General features: G+C 39.3%; 4 protein-coding genes across 7 annotated transcripts; 2 read left to right on the forward strand and 2 right to left on the reverse strand.

Moving 5' to 3' along the window:
* Positions 1–342: 342 nt before the first annotated feature.
* On the reverse strand, positions 343–4,097 carry LOC140781093 (disease resistance protein RGA2-like). 2 transcript variants are annotated; one of them, XM_073126892.1, is made up of 2 exons: positions 861–4,097; positions 343–758 (listed from the first exon to the last, which is right to left on the reverse strand). In XM_073126892.1, exons 1-2 carry the CDS (start codon positions 3,998–4,000, stop codon positions 716–718), a joined length of 3,183 nt encoding a protein of 1,060 aa, XP_072982993.1. In that variant the 5' UTR covers positions 4,001–4,097; the 3' UTR covers positions 343–715. The 2 variants fall into 2 exon arrangements, with proteins under 2 accessions (XP_072982993.1, XP_072982992.1); XM_073126891.1 differs by having other exon boundaries at positions 343–761.
* Positions 4,098–4,822: 725 nt separating this feature from the next.
* Positions 4,823–8,671, forward strand: LOC140782112 (uncharacterized). 3 transcript variants are annotated; one of them, XM_073128506.1, is made up of 10 exons: positions 4,823–4,998; positions 5,996–6,168; positions 6,256–6,364; positions 6,469–6,566; positions 7,207–7,275; positions 7,505–7,620; positions 7,741–7,795; positions 7,898–8,018; positions 8,106–8,248; positions 8,371–8,671. In XM_073128506.1, the coding sequence occupies exons 2-10, from the start codon at positions 6,028–6,030 to the stop codon at positions 8,470–8,472; spliced, it is 954 nt and encodes a 317-aa protein (XP_072984607.1). In that variant the 5' UTR covers positions 4,823–4,998; positions 5,996–6,027; the 3' UTR covers positions 8,473–8,671. The 3 variants fall into 3 exon arrangements, with proteins under 3 accessions (XP_072984607.1, XP_072984608.1, XP_072984609.1); XM_073128507.1 differs by having other exon boundaries at positions 4,839–4,977; XM_073128508.1 differs by having other exon boundaries at positions 4,867–4,977; positions 6,270–6,364.
* Positions 8,672–8,821: 150 nt separating this feature from the next.
* LOC140782111 (uncharacterized) lies at positions 8,822–10,165 on the forward strand. Its single transcript, XM_073128504.1, has one exon. It carries the CDS (start codon positions 8,898–8,900, stop codon positions 10,017–10,019), a length of 1,122 nt encoding a protein of 373 aa, XP_072984605.1. The 5' UTR covers positions 8,822–8,897; the 3' UTR covers positions 10,020–10,165.
* Positions 10,166–11,004: 839 nt separating this feature from the next.
* LOC140781356 (uncharacterized) lies at positions 11,005–13,389 on the reverse strand. The gene is made up of 7 exons (XM_073127297.1): positions 13,184–13,389; positions 12,982–13,061; positions 12,809–12,817; positions 12,617–12,705; positions 12,380–12,504; positions 12,188–12,264; positions 11,005–11,690 (listed from the first exon to the last, which is right to left on the reverse strand). Exons 1-7 carry the CDS (start codon positions 13,387–13,389, stop codon positions 11,005–11,007), a joined length of 1,272 nt encoding a protein of 423 aa, XP_072983398.1.
* Between the last annotated feature and the right edge of the window lie 1,073 nt (positions 13,390–14,462).

Genomic DNA, 14,462 nt, shown 5'->3' on the forward strand with positions numbered 1-14,462 from the left:
GGATAAGCTGGGAAATCTAAGCCTTGGGCCATGTAATACGGTGAACTGTAATTATTTATTTCCGTAAGTATGCATCTACTGCATGTCAAACTATGTAGCTCTCACATCGTGGGGGAATAATACATCGATAAAATTGGGAGCTGGAGCAATAAATGAAGCTCAACTACTTACTTCACCTATTTAATTAGAAGGCTAAAGAGGGAAAAGTCAACGTTCTGGAGAGAGACAAATATATATATATATATAAGGTGAGGAGATAAGGCTCTTATATTTATTCTCTGTTCTTACAGTTCTACGTTTTCTTGGATCATGGAAGTATGGAACCAAATCCAACGAACTGGATTAAAAAATAAAGAGTATTTAATGCTCATTAATCCCACTTAGACTAGCCTAAGATCCAAGAGAGCCTCATCTCCTCATGAAGCATATCATCATTGAAGGCGACTCACTGGAAGCCATCAATGCTATCTCCCTTTTTGAACCCTTGTGGGGCCCATTTGAATGCTAGCAGAACTTTAATCTAAAGCTCACGATAGTGTTCGAACGCCTGCAAAGTGCAAATCCTTTCGAAAAATTGCATTCGAACCCGTTCGAATGTCCTGACACGGCAAGTCTAAAAAGTCTGAATTTGAGCTAAACTTAAACAAAAACCTATCTAAAAACTGCAACTCGGAGTTGTTGTCACTTGATGACTTAGTGCATGTAAAGGTTCATCCTACCGCTGACTTGATGATCTTCTGCAGTGAATCAAATTCTTCCTGCTTTTATTACACAATGAAACATTAATTATAAAAGCGAAAAGATACAATTCAAAAGAAAGAAAGAATTGAGAGCTAAATCATCCTGTCAGCTTGCATTACCTGTTTTCTGACAACTCTTTAGCATGGCTTTTGCATAATTCTGGTAGTGATGGACATGCAGTGAATTCCACTGTCCGAATTTTGGCTGGCAATTGATGCTCAGAAATTGAAGTGTCCATAGAGTGGAGGCTGCTCTTCTCTTTTGCTACGAACCAACAGACATCTAGACCATGAACTGCTCTGAGTTGGTCACATTTGTCTACACGAAGCACCTGCAGTGCAAGGAAGTTGTATAGAGAAAGACTAGCTAACTTGCCACATGCTGAGATTGTAAGGCTCTGGAGACAAGGGAAAGCAATGCGCTCCTCACTCTTATGCAACCACTCCTCCCAATGGGGCAACATCTTGAGTTGTAGACTTTGGAGTGATGGGAAGCTAACCTTGTTTTCACCATAGAATTCGGGTCCAATGCATCGCAAACTATGCATGTGGAACACATCGAGAAGTTTGAGAGAAGGAAGTTGCCCCAGGGCTGGGAGTTTCTCGCAGTTCACACAGTGCGAGAGACTAACATCTACTAAGTTTGAGAAGGAAGGATCACATAACCAATTTGGAAATAAGGAGAACTTGTATCCTTCTATCTCAATGATTTCGATGTTGGTGTGAGGCTGCAGGCTTTCGAGCACCTCCTTATCATCCTCGTCTCTTGAATCTATAAAACTCATAGAAGTATGCCACTTCAGAGCTAGCCATGTGAGACATTTCTTGCTTCTCAAATTTGCTTCCTTAGCCTCACCCCTATGAGCATGAGTTATGTTATGAAGATCCACAATAGAAAGTTTTCCTCTCAGATCATTGAGATCCTTAAGTTCTGATATCCTTGCATATGCTCTATCTCTGCTCAATGCAAGCAATGGCAGAGTTTGGAGTGCAGTTAAGTTTCCAATGCCGGCTGGCATCATCAATTTCTCACCCCTGAACAAGAAACTAACAAAACTCGGAGCTGTGTATTTGCTGTGGACAACAAGGTGACGCAGGTTGATCAAATCTTTGACACCTTTCGGTAGCTCTACGAGGCTATTGCAGAATTGGAGATCGAGTGTTTGTAAGCTATAGAGGCAAGAGATTGATTCTGGCAACCTTTTAATCCTAGCACCAGAAAGGCCAAGGTATCGCAAATGTTTCAAGTTGGCTACTTCTTCCGGCAATTCTGGCACTCCACTGCCCTGCAATTCCAGCACTCGGAGATATCTCATCCCTGTCCATTCAAAAAAATTTCTTTCAAGTCTAAAATCGTTTCTCCAGCCAGGAACCAGTACAAGTGATCTCAAGGCATCATGTTCATGATTCATTTCAAATGATACTGATACTTCAGTGTTGACAAGAACAGATAAATGGCGAACAAACTTCTTTGATGTAATGCCGTGTGATGATAAGGTCTCTACTATATTAGTTTCTTCACCGGCGATCCATTTAGCCATGTCATGTATGAGATCATGGATCGCAAAATTGAGCTTGTAATCGAAGTAAGACTGGTTATGGAACAGTGACCTCCTTAGTAGATCATGAACATACATTCGCCCGGTTTCTTCCATCTTTTTCGCATCATCGGTCTGAATGAATCCTTGCGCTACCCACATTCGCACAAGACTCTCCATCTCGAACTCATGGCCTTTCGGAAACACAGCGCAGTATGTGAAGCATGGCTTTATATATGCAGGTAGATGCTGATAACTTAATTTCAAGACCTCCAAGACTTTTTCTTCGCCCTCATCTATGTCCCACAGATCACTAAGCAAAATTTCATCCCATATTTCTCTACTTGTTTCAGAGGATAGTAATCCCCCAAGTGTGACCAACATGAGGGGGACTCCCTTGCACTTCTTGACGATTTCGCTGCCAACTTCCACTAGACTTGGATGAGCAACGTTCCCGTTGCATTCAAAGGCATGTTTGTAGAACAACGCCCAGCTTTGGCTCATCGACAAATGATTCAATCTGAACAAATTTGCTCCCATCACTGATGAAACATTCTCGTTGCGAGTAGTGATCATGACTCGGCTTCCTCTGCCGCAGCTAATTAAGGGTTCTTGTAATACCTTCCATAGAATTGGATCCTCGTTCCATATGTCATCAAGCACAAGAAAAAACTTCTTTCCTGATAGAACCCTCATCAATCTATTCTGTAGCTTGCCTAGATCAGAAAGACTACATTCTTGTTCAGTAACAGATTGTATGATCGCCGTTAGAAGTCTAGTTGCATCATAAGATTGGGACACCCAAATCCATGACTTTAGCTCGAAGTGCTCAGTTACTCTCACATCATTGTAGACAAGTCTAGCCAGAGTAGTCTTGCCCATTCCAGCCATGGCAACTATGGATACAACTTGAACAGCATCATTAGATAACAATGCTTCAACTATCTTATTCTTGTCATTCTCCCTACCGATAATTTCCGGTTGCTCCGCGATCGCCGTTGTCTCCCGTTGAAGAGTCGCTTGAGCCCTCTTCGTACCATCTTCAGGTCGTAAACTTAGCGCAACTCGATCTCTCTTTATCTCATCAAACCTCTCCATGACCCTCTTTATTCTAGGAACCAATTCACGAACAAATGTAGCATCAAGCAAAGGAGAAGGAATGAGATCAATTACCTCCTGCTCTTCCTCGCGATTACCGATATCGATTTGCATCATGTCGTAATCCAAATAACTCATCGTGACATCCGCTTCACAGGCAACTTGTTTAGCCTTGAAACTTGCAAATGGAGATGATATTTGATGCATTGGCCTCTTAGGATTGTTCACATGTTCTTCTTGCGAACTACTACCAAAGAAAGGAAATATTGATGACGATGATGACGATGATGAGGATGAGGATGAGGATTTCGTCTCTCGCTTTCTCTTGTGAGTATTGAGATGAAGGCTGCGTTCCAAATTGGAGCAGAGTATTTGCGAGTCGACATCACTTAATATATCTTCGGCATCGTAGGCGAATTGCTTGAGCTCGAAGAGCCAGAGCTTGACGGACTCCTCCCTTATCTCCCTCTTCTCGAGATCGGCGAGAAGGCGACGGATATCGCTGACAGCGGATTTGAGCTTGTCGAGCTCCGAGGCCACCACGTCGGAAGCCGGCGTAGAAGTAAATGACGATGCTACCTTAACTGCTAGCTTTGAGAGAGAGATTAGCATTGTGCTAGCCATGGGTAGTAGTTGTAAGCAGTAGTAGCGGTAAGAACACCTTCTCCTTCACCTCAAGAACTCTGCAGGCCAATCTAATGGCGAAGCCTTGCTCACCTAGTAGGACTTAGTCAAAGGGAAAAAAAAAAAAAAAAAAAAAAACTTCTTGAGGGCCAATAGCATCTTTTGGCTGGTAGCGGATAAATTGTCAAACGAGGGATTTGCCGTTCTTGTCTGGATGGGTTTGTGTCGGTGCGAAGTTCTATTTTATTATATTCAATAATGTCGGTAGGCTTGGGCCGGGCCGGATGGATTTATCACCTCTAAATTTATCGACCACCATGCATATCCAAGCTCATTCGTATTGATCTGAACTAAAACATTAACCAAAATTTATTTATTCTTTCGCATCCAATAATACTTGTAACATGAGTGATGCATGAGTTCATAAAAGATTAAAAGGCGAATGCCAATGCTAATGTTTTATATAAAACATCAATTTCTTTCAGAAATTAATTCCTGGAGGAACTTTAAAATTGGTCCGACTCATAAAAGAGTAGTTGGGGATCTATCTGTTGGAAATTGCCAGCCGTGATATAAAAGAACTCCAATAAATATTCCAATCAAAATAAAGCCACTAAATTTAATCATGGATTTTACTATCCATCACTCGCCCTTGATTAGTAGCACCAGGCTAATCTAACGGCCCCGTGATTAAATTGATATTGACACCACACATGTAGAAAAAGTTAGATTATGCTCGGAAACTTAGATACTGGGTGGTGTGGATTTAGATAATTTATGGGATGGTTATATCACTAGCTCTCCTACCAGTCCGCGAAGACTAGGGAAAGGGCTTAAAACTCGAAAATATTAAATAATCGTATCTTAAGAGCGACGTTTTCATTCGGATTCTTAAAGCAGGAAGAGGTCCAAAAGCTTTTCTTCGAAGCAGGGTTTACTTTCCTCCTTTTGGGCTTTGCGCAATTCGAGTTGGAAAGGTTCGAAATCTCGCGACTTTGGTATGATCTTCTAGTTTTGCTTTTGTTGGTATTTTTTTTTAGTTTTTTTGGGTTCATTCTTGATCATATTCATACGTTGGGTTCTCTCTGGATGCTAATTTAGCTTCTTGGCACTTTTGGTTTTTTGAATGGTTGTTATAAATTGTTTGTTTTAATTATATATTCGTTGCAATTTCTTCATCTTGTATTAATCCTGCTGAGACTAGTAATGGGTCTCTATGGTGTTGGTCAGATAGGTTCTGGAAAAGAAAATTGGTAGAAGAAGGTGGATTTAGCTCTGTAATTTCTTTTGTCAAGTTGGTACCATTCATGCATTTTTGCTGATATAAAGCTTAAAGGCAGAATAAGATTGAGATACACATGATATGTTATACATTCTTAAATGAATTTATGTTCTATTTCCTTAAAAAAGTTTGTTAGAAAAATTTGAGGACCTCATGACCATGAAGTGTCTTCTCATATAATTCATAAGAATGTGACTATGGAGAGAACGCTAAGTCATTCTCGAAGTAAGATCAAGCAAGATGAAAGAAAGAGTTCGTTGCTTCTTCTATAACTCTAGATAAAAGAGACAAGATTTTTAGTTACAAATCTAGAGAAGAAAGTTTCTCTTGAACAATAGGAAGCACTTCTGTTGACCGTTTAGGTTTTCTCATCAGCATAGGTGGGAATCACATTTTCATCTTATAAGCATCAGGCAGAAAGAAAATGGTTTTGAATGCTTGGCCTATTTTGAGGTATATACTTCTTTTGTTGCAAGCATGATATTCTTATCCAAGCATTTCTATAACTCATCAGTCATAAGAGATATTGAGTATAATAAAAACCATCACAATCGACCATTAATAACTTTCTGATGTTCTTGCTAATTTACCTGTGATAGCTTTCCCTCTTTTCAAAAGAACTCTTTGAGAGTACCATGGCTAGATCGAGCTTGTCATCTAAAATATTGACATTTTTCATGTTTATTACATACTTATTATTTCATTTGTTACAGGTAAGGTTATTGAAGCCAAGTAGTCATCTATAATGGCAACAAGAACTTTAAGAAGACGGCTCCATCATGGAGATCTTGATGGGAAAAAAAATGAAATTATACATGGATCAATGTCAGATTCTCTAGATGAGCCTCTTCTTGGAAATTATAACTATGGAGGCAACCATTCCGAGGTAATGCTTCGTTCTTGTTGTATTGAGGGATCAAGTTATATAACTTCCATTATTATAACTGCTTATTAAGCATGTTGTTGTTTAAAGAGATATGATCACAGTAGTGAGCAAGATATTTTGGATGACAAAAAGAAGGAGCAGCTCCATTGGACATACATCTTCTCAAACCTGATTCAGCAGTGGACACAATGGTTAGGTACTTGTCACTTCTTATACTTCATAGCACTATCAAATCTTTATATTGAGTTCCCAGTGAGATTCATTGTGCTGAAGGATATAGAGCTTAATCATTCTCTGCAGAAAATATTATTGCTGGCTCGGGTTCAGTTCTAGGAAGGTTTTTACCTTTTCCTTCTGTTATTCAAAATGGACGCCCAATATATCTTAGTCCCTTACAGGTGTACACTTTTTTCCTCTGCATATTATTATTATCATTATTTTTTTGTCAACTCAATAGAAGTAAAAGATATGAAATTTCTGTCCATAATATATGGATACCATAGTGGGAAGTAGCTTAATGGTGCTTTTAGTGTCCTTTATCTAGGAGGACTTCTTATTAACTTTTTCCATATAAGTTTATGCAACGTGTTTAATTAATTGTTAATTTCTTTTGGTTATATGCACATTTCGTTGTGTAAACTTCAGCTCGTGTGAAATCATGCAATTTATATAAAATATTTACTTGTCAAACTCAATTGTCTTTCATCTAATTAGGAGAATAATCATTATTGTTGCCTCTTTGTTTTTACATGAATGCAGTTGCATGAATAGTTAACTCTATTGTCAATTCTCCTTGTTTAAACTTTTTTTATGAAGTATGTGCATTTGAATCCATAATAAATAGCATAAAGGTGTTGTCTAATTTCTACCATTGGTAGTGGTTGAAAAATCGATATGTAGGAACTTGATAGCTTATTTGGCTTTTACACTGTGATATAGCTTCAACTTAGCTACATTTGTGTTTGCTTGTATATACAAATATGTGCAGATACATATAAGACCATCCAAAGCTGATTGTTTTCATTGTAAACCATCTAGGAAGAAAGATTGAGAATATTAAGGGAGAGATTGCAAGTTCCCTTTGACAGTGCCTGTCTGGATCATCAAGTATGTCTTCTTTCCAGATCTTCTTGTTATCCTACCACAATGTACACGCTTACACTGCTTCTTGACCATTTAGACCATTTTCTCTAATTTCAAAGTTGGCTCCAGCTGTAGCTTGGTTTTACCTTGATTCTCAAATGAGTATAGTGCTTCTTTGAGTCTCAAATGACAGTAATCATTTACTTATAAGTTATCATGGAACTGTAAAAAGAGGATACTATTTGATCTGCAGAATGCACTGAAGCAACTCTGGAGGTTGGCTTATCCTAATCGGGAACTTCCTCCTCTAAAATCAGAATTGTGGAAGGAGATGGGCTGGCAAGGTACGGACCCATCAACAGATTTCAGGTACATCAGTATAAACTGCAATATCAGTTATAGGGAAGTCACTTCTGTATCTCATATTAAAAAAAAAAATGAATATAGTTGATTAATTGATTTTTACTAACTTGGACCATCTGCATTTAGGGGTGGTGGATATATATCATTGGAGAACCTGATCTTTTTTGCAAAGAACTATCCAGTAACTACTTGATGTCTTCTGTTCATTAAGCCTCCTTATTCTTCCTTTTCTGGTTGAACATTCACCAATGATTTCCACAACCTTCTGTTTTCCCTTGTGTAGGAGTCCTTCCAGGTGCTGCTTCACAAACAAGAGGGAAAGAGGGCTGAGTGGGAGTACCCTTTCGCTGTCGCTGGAATCAATATTTCATTCACGTTGATACAGATGTTAGACCTACAATCAGGTACTGCCAAGAGCATATGACTTGTAATCTTTACAATTATCGGATTGGTGCTTGTGCTTATGTATGAAATATATATTTTTTCTCTAGACACGCCAACCTCCACTGCAGGAGTTCGTTTCCTGGAGATCCTCGGAAGGGATGAACATGCCTTTGATAATCTATACTGCGTAGCCTTTCGGATGATGGATGCTCAGTGGCTCGCCAAACGAGCTTCTTATATGGAATTCAATGTAATTAATCCCTCAGCTTTTGATCTCCTTTGTCACTTTGTTGATGATTTTTTTTGTTTATTTTTACATTTTCTTGTCTGTGAGATTTATGTATCCGGCCCTGTTAACTTTTCTTTCACCAGGAGGTTCTGAAGTCTACAAGAACTCAGATAGAGCGGGAGTTAGCCCTGGAAGATATCACCAGTGTAAAGGATTTGCCAGCTTACACAATGCTGAACAAATAAGGTTCTTGCCTCACTGGAGAACAGCAGCAGTGAATTAATCTTCTGTTGATTTTAGTTGGTCAGTGGGGAAATTTGATCAGTAATGGCAACAGATGTAATGTTGACACTGTATACAGAGAGAAAAGGTACAAACAGTGTGTATAGAGATTCTTATACCACATAAATTTTTATTCAACAACAAGAAGCATTTGTATCCAAATATAAGCATCCTCTCTATACTTCAATCTTTGCTTTGGATGGTTCCCGGGGGTTAAAATGTAATTTATCACGTATTATTGGAAGTTTTTAGAAAAAATTGAAACAAAAACTTTGCACAAAAACCCTTACATCGGCAAAGATGAAATAAAATGCCTTCGCTCTTGCTTTTAGGGTTTAAGAGGCACAAATCAAAAACCTTCTTGACTCTTCCCTTCTTCTCTGTCTCAATGCTTCGCTCTATCCAAAGAGCCCTTCTTCCCCACCTCCAAGCCACCAAATCCCCTTCAACCCCAACCCTCGTACGCCTCCTCCACAATCCCGCCGACCCCTCCTCCTTCACCATCTCCTACCTCGTCTCCTCCTGCGGCCTCTCCCCCTCCGCCGCCACCTACGCCGCCAAGAAGATCCGACTCAAGTCTCCGGAAAACCCCGACTCCGTCCTCCAGCTCTTCAAAGACCACAGCTTCTCCAAGACCCAAGTCGCCAATCTCATCTCCAAGCACCCGAGGCTCCTCTCCGCCGACCCGGAGAAGACCATCAAACCCAAGCTCGACTTCTTCGCCCGCATCGGCTACCTGGACTCCGATGTCGCCAAGCTCGTCTCCGGCGACCCCAATCTCCTCCTGACTGACCTCGAGAAGACGCTTATACCCAACTTTGATTCGCTGAAGATGGCCTTCGGCTCTGCCGAAGCTGCCCTCGCCGCGCTAAAGATCTCGTCTCGGTTGCTCCGGTACGATATTGACATGATGGTACTCCCCAATCTTGAGATTTTGCGAAACCATGGAATGCCAGAGCCGAGCATTATAAGGCTCGCAACTTTGCATCCTCGCGTTCTGATGAAGGAACCCGATCGATTGATTGAAGAGCTCGGGCAGCTCAAGCAAATGGGCTTGGAGCCATCGTCGCGTACTTTCGTTTCCGCGGTCCATGCATTCTCGGGATCGACGGTGCCGTCGTGGGAGAAGAAGATTGCAGTCTACAAGAACTTGGGTTGGTCGGAGAAGGAGACGCTGTCGGCGTTCAGGAAGTACCCCAACTTCATGCTGCAACCGGAGAACAAGACAAGGGAAATGGTGGAGTTCTACGTGAAGAAGCTCGGTTGGGAGCCTCCATTGTTGCTGGCGAAGCCAAGGTTGCTATCTCTTAGCCTGGAGAAGTGGGTGATCCCAAGGTGTTCGGTGTTGGGTCTCTTAGCTTCGAAAGGAGAAGTGAGCAGGGGATTGACTCCCGCTCTCCTGATGATTAATGAGGAGGAGTTCTCCAGGAGGTTTGTTGTCAAGTACGCTGGCCGAATTCCCGAGGTTCTTGAGGCTTACCATGGCAACACTGGATCTTGTAACTTTTGAGATCAGTTTGTTCTGAGTCTATGTACACTTTCTTTAGCCTATTTAAGAGGGTTAATTCCTATTCCAATTTATGTTTGGATGTCAGAGGTACCTCTTATAATGTTTTGAGAGTTCTGAAAATAAATAATTAAATATATTTTACTTCATGTATTTATGTTTAAATTTATTTTAATTTTATGTTTTAAAAAATCTCAAACAGCTCTTGTATATTAAGACCGTTATTTTTTTAGTTAAGTATTATAGTTATTTTAATCATTTGACAATATTATTTTAAAAACATGAGCCTATCAAATATCAGAGGGAGATATTTTGGTCATTTTGAAGTTAAGTATGACGGAAAAATTAAAATTTTTATTTTGATTATAATTATAATTATTGATTTAAGTTTTTTTTAAAATATGAGAGTAAAAATAATTTTAAATATAAATACACGATGATAAAATATATTTAACCATAAAAAAATTATGTAAGTAACTACATCAAAAATAATTTATATATACAAATTTATTTTTAAATATTTAGCAAATTTTGAAAAAATATTAAAATTTTATGTAAGTCGTTGATCTCGCCGATGATGACTCGATCAACAAATTTTCAAACACTCATCATCTCTTATATATTTAAATTTTAAAATAAATTAAGACGCTTAAATTTTAAAAAAAAAATGTAATGGTAGACTTAAAATAGTCAGAAACTCTTTACATTCAGCGTTTAGTCTTCGAGAGGTTGTCGAGCTCGGCCTCAAAATTTAAACTTATTTAAAATAAGTTCAAACTAGATTATATATAACTTAGAGTCTCCCACTACAAAGCATAGAGTTTGTGACCTCTCCCAATTCCATGCCGACTCGAGAACAAACAGCCACACTAACTACACACCCATAATAAAACAAAGCAGAATTACTACTACTACTATTACTCGAACCAACTGACGCCTTCCAGACATTGCAACACCTGAACTACTAAATTTGCAGAGAAGAGCAGCTTCAAGAGAAGATGTCCACGAGGGGAGAGAAGCAAACTGAGTCCTCAAATGGAGGACCAAAAAGACCAAAGGCTTGAGAAGTAGATGCTTCCTCCTCCCTCCCGATCACAGCATCGCCCTGTTGCACTGCAGCCATTGCTTCTTGACCCTCATTAATGACACTGTCATAGCCCAATATTCTGCTCAAATGCTCCTGCATGTTACTATCTTCCACGACCTGGTCGGGCCAAAGTCCCTCGAAGCCATCGTTGAAAATTCCGTCGCCGAACGAGTAATTGAAGCCTTGGGGTTGGCTCGTCGGGGTGTCAGGAATGTTGAAAGGCTCAAAGCTTGGAGTCGTATCCATGGAGAGGTCCCACGAGAGTTCCGGCATAATATCGGAGATCGCAGCGGTAGCAAGTTGATCTGTTTCTTGATTTGCGTCGTGCTCAGGCAGTTGGGGTAGCTGTTGGAGCTGGGGAAGTTGTGGGGCTTGCAGTTGATCAAGAGGTGGAGTTGTCTCAGGGAGAAGCTGAGACTGAGGGTTTGGGGGGTCTTGGGGAAGTTGTTGTTGTGGTGGTGGTGGTGGTTCAGAAGGTACTTGTGGGTTGTTGATATAGTTGCTTCTTGCGAAGTTGGTGACTGCCTCAGAGCCTCTGTGATGGATGGCTGCTCGATCATAAGCTTCTGCTGCCTTTTCTTGGCTATCTGAAGAAGAAAATAGCATTTACTTAGTTTATTTCATTTCTCTATACATTATATATATATATATAGGGACTAGGGTTAGTTAGTTACTGATAAATAATAAAACTAGCAGTTATATATTCATCAGCATTATCAAATTATTAGAAAGTGAAACCCACACATAGTTATATATATATATAGGGGAAGTTTTATCTTTGAGATATATATAAGTATCATAAATGATTCGTTAAGTTAGCAATTAGATAGAATGGAGAGTTACAAAGTGGACAAAAAAATAACGTAAAACTGAGAATAAAGCTGGAAGAAAAGGGTGCTCATGCATGCACACGCGTGGACTTGCTAATTAAATGCAGGGTCTCACATGTAATGCCACTTCGTGTTTTTGTCCTAAGTAACCTAATTCGCTGACACTGGTTTAGTGACAGAAACGGCAACCTAGCTCTCAAGCTCATTGCTAGAAGACATTAATGGAGAAGCGAAGGAGGGAGAAGAGATCATACCAAAACTTCCCAAATAGAGATACTTGTAGCCGGAGACGTGCCCAATTCTCGCCTCCCACCGCCCTTCGTTGTGATGCCTGCGAGAATTAGCCCTTAGCTAGCATGCAATATGCCATTAATTTGACATGATTTTAGTGCAATGGACATAATTTTTTTAAATTTTTTTTGCCAATCGAAAACTTAAGACTATACTTGGCAACGCCGCGATATTTTGAGGCTCCCCGAGCAAAGCCATTGCTTCTACGTCGGAGAGAGATCAAGTAGTCAACCTTGGATATGTTCTCCATCTCTTGTATCTCCCTCTCATAAGTGCTTACCTGCAAGATTTGAGGAAACTATTTAAATGAGAGATTAAACTTTTGAAGCCATTTCTAATACAGATCTATATATAACAATTATTAAGATAAATTAAGGGGTTAATTTAATTACGGGGAAATTAAGGATAGCTTTATCCTTCCAGAGTTTGAGAGCAGCTAGATCATAGGTGTGGGCGGCCATCTCCTCATTATCATATCCTCCTGCAAGTGTTCATGCATGCAATCAAATGAGCTCTTAATTATTTTAAATTGTTACATATATATATATGCACACCATATTAATCCGGGCCTTGGAAAAACTTACCCAGATGGACTAGGAAGTGAATACATCATCATGATCAGGTTAGAGAGAGAGTGAGTGAGAAAAAAAGAAAAAGAAAAAGGAAAATGTCAGCAGAAAAAAAAAATGAAAGAGAAAGATGCGAAGTTAAATAAGAGAAGGATCTATGGAGCATATATATATATATATAATATTACTTTGCTTTCCTTTCTTCTCTGGGTCAATCCAACTATCTTTATCCCAAAGATGGGCTTCATATTTCCCAGTCCACCTATGTCTGCAGACATGCATATGTTAAAAATATACATATATAAATATAAGTAATTGAACAAATAAACCCTCTGCATTAAAATTTATAAAAGAAAAAAATAGACATCCTAAGCTCTCTTCCTCTCCCACCTTGTGACTCCTCTATAGATCGAGGTTCGCTTGCCATGGACATTGCGGCCGAGCTTTGGCTCGCGAACCTTCTTGGCTCGCTGAGCCTTGGGTTCATGCCTACCAATTCTGCGCATCAGGGGACAATCCGCAGGTGATGATGATACAGAGGAAGAAGAGATCGCCGACGACGAAGGCGGCTGCGGAGGAGGAAGAGAACTCTCCATATCTGGGTGTTATGCCTCCTCACAGCACTCTCAGAGAGAAGGAAGAAACTGCAGTCTATTCATGGATTGTTCACCTTTAAGGGTGAGGGGGGGGTGGGACTTAAAAGAGGAAAGAGACAAAGTGGTGAGAGAGCACTCGCTTTAACGTTTAGTGGTGTCCTCAAACACCTGGCTCAGAAGGTATATAGTTTTGGCCACCAATGGCACTGGGAATATATTGGTTGCAGCCATGCACTTACTAGGCTTCTTAGAGGTATCCCTTTGAAATGTGAGGGTAATGGGCCGGCTTTCAAGAGTTTGGCTTTTGGTATCTCCACCTACCAAATTTTCATATCCTCCTTTCTTTTTGCACAAAAAAAAAAAGAAAAAAGAAAAATCATATTCTTCTGATAGTATAGACAAAGCAGCCTTATAAAGATGTACATGCATGTAGAGATATATTTTAATTGATAAGTCAATTATTATTAATTCTATGTAAAAGGAAACTGGATTTAAATTTCATGTCAATTAGGTGCAATTAAACTAAATTCTAAAATGTTGGATAGTTCTTAATTATACACACGCATGTCGTATTTCAGATTGCGGATAAGTGGTACACTATAGATTTTTTAACGGTAAAACAGCGTACGATAATATAACTTTTATTAATTGTCGTTTCGTTATTTATGTCGGATGCACCTAATATTTTTAGGCTAATTTTATTCTAAAATTAAAAAATAATTCTTAAACATTTTCATGCTTGTCATATCTCAAATTACGGACATGTATAATATCAACTAATATAACTACTATCCATTGTCGTTACGTTATACTATAAGAATGCAATATTTACCGATTACTTTTATTATTCATCTACTTACTATAAGTTTCCTAACTCATTCTGTAAACATATTTAGCATTTGGTTTGCAAGTCACATTTAATTATGTATACGGTACTTTAAAAGGAACAGAAAAAAAAAACAACACCTGCCTTCTTAGAGATATCCCTTGAAAAGTGAGGGCATGGGCTATCAAGAGCTTGGCTTTTGGTATCTCCACTTACCAAAATTTCATATCCTCCTTTCTTTTGTAAA

The sequence above is a fragment of the Typha latifolia genome, chromosome 2 (genome assembly GCF_019914945.1).
Source record: "Typha latifolia isolate L0001 chromosome 2, TyphaL0001v2, whole genome shotgun sequence".
Taxonomy (NCBI): domain Eukaryota; kingdom Viridiplantae; phylum Streptophyta; class Magnoliopsida; order Poales; family Typhaceae; genus Typha; species Typha latifolia.